The sequence below is a fragment of the Cornus florida genome, unplaced genomic scaffold (assembly GCF_030987335.1).
Source record: "Cornus florida cultivar Cherokee Brave unplaced genomic scaffold, ASM3098733v1 CherokeeBrave_3.0.0_Hap2_Chr11, whole genome shotgun sequence".
NCBI classification, from domain to species: domain Eukaryota; kingdom Viridiplantae; phylum Streptophyta; class Magnoliopsida; order Cornales; family Cornaceae; genus Cornus; species Cornus florida.
The window spans coordinates 136,991,379-136,998,008 of NW_026775581.1; the positions used below are offsets into that span (position 1 = coordinate 136,991,379).

The 6,630-nt window shown below is 34.5% G+C and overlaps 1 protein-coding gene across 1 annotated transcript; it reads right to left on the minus strand.

Moving 5' to 3' along the window:
- Positions 1 to 1,315: 1,315 nt before the first annotated feature.
- Positions 1,316 to 6,304, minus strand: LOC132282524 (formate dehydrogenase, mitochondrial). The gene is made up of 6 exons (XM_059784240.1): positions 6,143 to 6,304; positions 3,903 to 4,074; positions 3,035 to 3,575; positions 2,226 to 2,350; positions 1,846 to 1,958; positions 1,316 to 1,734 (listed from the first exon to the last, which is right to left on the minus strand). Exons 1-6 carry the CDS (start codon positions 6,230 to 6,232, stop codon positions 1,621 to 1,623), a joined length of 1,155 nt encoding a protein of 384 aa, XP_059640223.1. The 5' UTR covers positions 6,233 to 6,304; the 3' UTR covers positions 1,316 to 1,620.
- Positions 6,305 to 6,630: the final 326 nt, after the last annotated feature.

The window sequence follows — 6,630 nt, forward strand, 5'->3', positions numbered from 1 at the left end:
AAGCAATTCTCACAAGTCAACTCAGACTACAATCAAACCATTTGTACTTGTGTATTCTAAATGAAAACTTAAAAATTTTAGTCCCAACTTGGACTTTGTAATCAGAAAATTTTAAAGATCAAGCACATGAGAATAGATTAATCTATACGTTATTAACATACAAATAACATACCATGCTTTTTATCAAAGGATTCTCGAGCACATCACCCTAACAAACATTTTCTACTATAAGTATCATTAAAAAAAAAAAAAAATTATATTTAAGTTTTAAAATAACTATCTAAATTGTGTCTTATAATTTACTATTTGTAGACTATACGTTATTTAATAATTTAGTTGTATTGAAATTTATATTTTTCTAATATTTATTGTTTGATTGTGTATTATTAATAATTTAAATAATATAATTTTTTATTTTAGTAAATAGGTTATTAAATATGTTTACACGTGTAACCCATTTAATAAACCGACCGGATTAGTGTAGACCGAATTAGTGTTGAAGGTTTATTGAACTATTTAGTAAAATATTCTTAAACTCACACAATAGGTTTAAGGCCACAGAATTTACAACCCTACCAAAAATTACCATAATCACTAGAGTTTGTTTTTGCACATTACGCAAACGAGTACCTAACGCTTTCCTCGGTGAGTTTGGCCAATTAATTTTTAAATTTAAAAAGTCACTTAATTTTCTCTCTTGTATTTCTCCTTTTAATTTCACAACGGACTTCACAGGATTGTTCAATTCAGAGATGCAAGCTACAACTGTGCATTAGGAGACTTTTTATTTTATTTTATTTAATAAGTACTCATACACACATACATTGGTACAAATTGTTTTTTTAGGAGATTATATTATTGTAACTTTAACATTATTTTAGTTTTTAGACTTTTTATGCCGGAGAGAGAGAAATATGCGATTTAGTCCAATCCTGTCATTTTAAGCTCGTATCATACAATACAATTGCCCAAGATTTTACAGGTGCGTATGCTTGATAAGAATTTGGTTAATCACTTAAAAAGCCCAACTTCCATAGTCATACGACTACCTTGGATTAACGGACTAAACATTAACTGTTAAACCAAACTAATGGTTGCTACATTTTCTTAATAATGAGAAACAATTTGAAAGAACGGAGTAGAGCGCTCAGGAGAGAACCAAAATAAACAGAGAAGGATTGTGAGATGTCTGAAGGTGGTTTTACCAAGGAAAATCAAATAAACTTCTCTTTTGAGATAGCTTTAACTTGTTCTTCAATGGAACTCTCTCCCCTCACAAATCACACACACAATAAACAATGCATAAACAATATCATGCTAAAAATAAAAACATGTAAATATTATGAAGTTCGGTGAGATTAAAACAAGATGCATTCACTCCTTACAGCTCTCTACAATAAGAAGGCGGAAACTATGATCTAGAAACTCTATATTTTTTAATAAGCTGTAAACTGCATTATTTATTACTTGGCCGGTGCTGAGAACAAAGTCAACTAGCAGGACTCCTTTCAGTTAAGAAGCAAAATGGGAGAAAACTTCAGCATACTATACGATTTCAGAAGCTCTCATCCTGAGAGGGGAGATCCAACTTATGAGGCCTTACTAGCATCGTCTCTCCCATTAACGGTACTGGCTTGCTAGTTCACCCTCCTTCACAATGTAATTTTGAGGAGGGAAATCCTCTCCCTTGAAGTACCTATCCAGCATGTCCTTCACTCCAGCCGCATATCGCAACTGCATCATTTCAATATTTTTATTTGAGTTAGGAACAAGAAATAGAACAAAAGAAGCAACAATATTGAAATATATATATATATATATAATAATAATTAAAAGCTTGAATACCTGCGCATCAATGGTAGTGCCAGAAATATGAGGGGTCATAGCTTGGTTTGGCATGTATCGCCAAGGGTGGTCCTTTGGAGCTGGTTGTGGGTACCAAACATCCCCACTGTAACCTAAAAATCAGGAATTAATAGGAAAACGCTAGTCAAAGGGACAAGATTGACAAGTACTATTGCAATCCCTGTACTCACAAATTGAATACCTCAATAATAATGACGATATTTAGTTTTGTCATTCAGTCAAACCCATGGTAATACAGTAGCATCCAGCAAAAAGGAACTTTAAAGGAAGGAGTTCAAGAAGTGTAATAAATTTCATATCAAAATCAAGATGGAAACAACACCTCATGTTAAGTTGAAGATTCAAATTGTTGAAATTACCTCCAATTTGTCCACTAGAACAAGCGTCAACAACTGCTTGTGTATCCATGATTGCTCCCCGAGCATTGTTAACAATCAGAACTCCCTTCTTCATCCTAGCAATCCTATCTTTGTCAAACATCCCTCTGAAGCCAAATCAATGTTCTAATTAGTTTTGATTACATGTTAAACAATAAGAACAAAAGAAGATTATTATTTGAAACAAATTAGTACCACACAATAGATTGCAAGGAACATTAACATATCATCTCATGTAGTGTAGGTCCCAGAATTGTTATTTACCTCACAAGTACATATGGACATTATACATCTTATGGTGAAATAAAGAATCCAAGCACTGTAAGTTTCAAACTAGCAGTGGTGAATCAGTCACCAGTAAGCTGCCTTGATACATCGCTTAACAATATCGTTTAGGAAGAAAATTAACAGAACAATGTCAGATTTAAGTATTATAAAGAAGACCTAGGCAGTTATAAATGTTGTTACTCATAATTTTGCTCTAATTAAATAGCAACAGAGCAAATAGATTCACAAATGCCCATCAAGCCATTGTGAGCATTTTGGCCAATTCAAGAGTTTAGATTGAATTTCCATCAATTATTAGATGTGAACATTAGCAATTGAGAATATATTGTTCCACAGTTGAAACATGTCATAACTTCATTAAAAAATTTCGCCCACATGCATGGTAGTTTCCCAATAAATGATTGAAGAATTAAAATTGAACTCCTTGCTAGTTGACGAATTTAAAATGAACTCTTTAATTATACTATTTGAAGGCAGCTTGGGTATGAGAAGAAAGGGCTTACTTTGTTTTATCTGTAAGAGGTGTGTTGATGACAACTATGTCACATTTGGGAAGCATCAAGTCAAGATCCTCCTCAAACTTTGCCCCTGTTTGATTCTCCAATTCTGGATCCATCTTGATCCGATCATGATATAGGAGATTACAGTTGAAAGGCTTCAACCTTTGAAGTAAAAGCCTGCCAATACGTCCAGCACCAACAGTCCCCACTGTCTTTCCTTCAAGATCATAAGCTCTATGAGCAATAGCTGCAACATTCCACTCTCCGCTGATAACTTGATGGTATCCAGGCAAAAAATTCCTGACAAGAATGAGGATTCTCATGAGCTCATCCTCTGCAACCGAGACTACATTGCTTCCAGTGACTTCTGCAACTGTTAAACCAGCAGCAGCTGCAGCATTCAAATCAACATGATCAGAACCAATTCCAGCTGTGAGCACCAGTTGCAAATTTTTGGCCTTCTTGATCCTTTCGGCTGTAACATAGGCCGGATGGAAAGGGGTAGTTATCAGCACGTGGAGGTCAGGAATATGCTTTTCAAGTTCTGCAAGAAGGAATCATTAAAACAGAAGATCAGATTAGTCTCTATAACGAAGAAGCAATAACTGCATAACACTATTACTTTAAACAGTGACCCACTATTTTAACCACAATCCTTTTTGAACAATTTCAATTAAATAAATTGGAAAAATTTGCTTTTCGTTATCATCTCAAGTATTCAGTGTTACTTGATCCATGAACTAACTGGCTTCCATAGGACTACATGACATGGTGGCTTCCCTGTGGAAGCTTACTCAAGTTAACATAGTGTTCAGGTTCACATGCACAAACGTACAAACATTGTATAGAGTATTTTTGTCTACACACTTACCACAATCAGGTCCTTCTTTGTCATCAGTGACAATGTACTGGTGACCTTTTGATTCCAACCAGTCCTGTATGCCCAAGGCATTCTCTACACAGCCCAGAAAATTGGGATTCATCGAAGCATATTCATTTGCTTTGTAAAAGACACCAACGATCTTTTTGCTTCCAGGAGACGACTGTTGGCAATAAGAGAGAACAATGACCACACCAATCATAAAAGAAAACTGCAGGGACTATACTTAGAGAAAGTGTTTATTCTTAAAACGGGGTTAGAGGTAAATGCAAGTTATGAAACAAAATGTCCATGAATGGTCCAAGGCCTCTTCTTTCAGTCTTCCGATGGATAAACCAAATACTTTATATTTGATGTAAAATATAAGAGAGGCTACAATATCATATCATTGATGAATTGTCCAAAAGCAGAGAGCATTTGATGATCCAAGATGAACAAGTACACCATTTTTGTGATGTAAGTAAATTACCCTGATTTCCTCATATCAGAAAACAATACATGATTATCAATTTGTCACTCATCAATATACAAGCAGCTATCTTAACAAATTACTTTTTTAAAAGAAAATTAATATATGCTCAAATTTATTTATTTACTTTAAAATTTACATGAGGCAAGGCATATCTCAATAATTGTTAATTGATTTTATTTGTAGAATTTTATTTCTAAATTTTTGATTGAATAATGTTGACGAGAAGTCAGGTATAATACACAAACTTAAATTAAGTATTGCAGCTCTCATTTTTACAGAGAACATGGGGTATAAAATCATTTGTTGCGTACATACATTTGCATGTTGACAGATCAGGAATTTGAATGTTATTCAATTTCAAGTCAATTCTATACTTGAGCAAAAGCAAAGAGCTCAAACAGAACCCCTTTGTTTCAATAAAGAGAAACAGTAAACAACAAAAGGGAATAAAAACCTAAAAAATGTAGAGAATCATATTTGTTTAAATTCCTGAAAAAAAAAATGTAGTGAATCTTCGGCCCATGGATCGCGTGGGCTGCCTAAAGCCCACCAAACGAATGCTGTCATATGAGGTTACGAGGATGTGAAAAGTCACACTTTTTGCATGTGCTGCACTCTACCAAACACGCCCCAACAAATTTTGCTTTAACTAATTAACTCCGTACTTATCCTTTACCGTTTGGTAGGAAGGAAAAAATTTGAATGGAAGGGAGAGTAGAATAGATGACTGAGACATTCCTAAGGAATATATTAAGTATTTCCTTCTTTTTGTTCGGTTTGATGGAAGAGAATAGAAAAAAATGACAATTTAATTGATCGGTAGGATAAAAGGAAAGATAACTTCTAAAGTTATTTTTACCATTAAACCTATTCCTTACTTTATTTATGAAATTTATTAAATATTTATGGAGAGTGATGTAGTAATTTAAAACTTCTATAATAGGCTCACTTTCTTCTCTCCTATCTTCGGCCCATATTTGGACGAATAAAAATTTATGAAGGAGGAAGGATGAGTGATCATTTTTACTAAACAAAGAAAATTTATTCATTCCTTCTTATTTCCCCGAATATAGCATTAATGCGTGTGATTTTTCCGTCGAAATCAATTCAAAACCATCCAATTGACAAAATACACTCCAAACCGACGATCGATCTTCACCGTTGATGAAAACGATATATAACAAGGCGATGATAGTCAGTGGCGGATCCAAGGGGGCTTGGGTGGGCTTGAGACCCCAAAAAAAAATTAGTATAAGTATAATTAGCCCATTGTTTAAAAAAAAAAAAAAAAAAAAAATTAATAATAGTATTAGCCTCTCATTTTAACCCATTCAAACAGGCCCAATATCTAAACCACAATTTTAAAACAACGGCCTAAACCAAACAAATCCTAAATAATCACAAAGCCAAAACACAAGTCCTAAATAATCACTGAGCCAAAACACAGAACTACTAAATTTCTAATCTTGCACAAATCAGAGCACTCACTCCTTCTCTTCCTCTAAAACCTAATCTTATTTCCTATAAAAATTTTCAATTCTTTAATCTTTCTTTAATCTTTCGATCTCCAATTCCTCCTCCTTGTTTAATATTAGCCCCGGATTCACCCTTGATGATAATGAAGACGATGAATTAAAAAAAGACACACAGAAGAAAACAATCGCCCAAAAGCAAAGATCGAAATCAATAAAAATCGAATTTCCAGTAGCTAATTGATAATCAAATTAAATCAAGATTGAGAGAGACTAAAATCGCTTACATGCAAGTCTCTAGTAAGAAGCGATGAAGTTGAATTTCCCGGCGAAGCAAAGGCACGAATTGCAGAGGCAGCGACACGTTTCATCGCCATCTCTCTCTATCTCTCCTCTTTCTAACAAAAATGGTGAGTCGCTCGTAGTGTTTATCTCAGTCACAGCTGTAAAGCACGCTACGTCTTATATATAGGCGAATCAAAACCAGCTTTTTCTCGGTTTTGTCTAAATGTTTCACCGAAACGGCACCCCATCCATTCGTATAATCGAAAAGGCATCAGACGGTTTGGACATGATCACTACTTTCCTATTGTGCACACGCGGAGGTGGCAAATTTCGATTTGAGTTTCTATGGTCATTCGTGGGACAGTTTGTTGATGATGAGGGTAGTTTAGTCATTTAGTCATCAGATGGGTTTGTTTTTAATGGTTGATGTTACCAAAACTCCCAAGAGTTGACACATGTCCCCCATATTTCGAGATTCCAATCCTGGCAG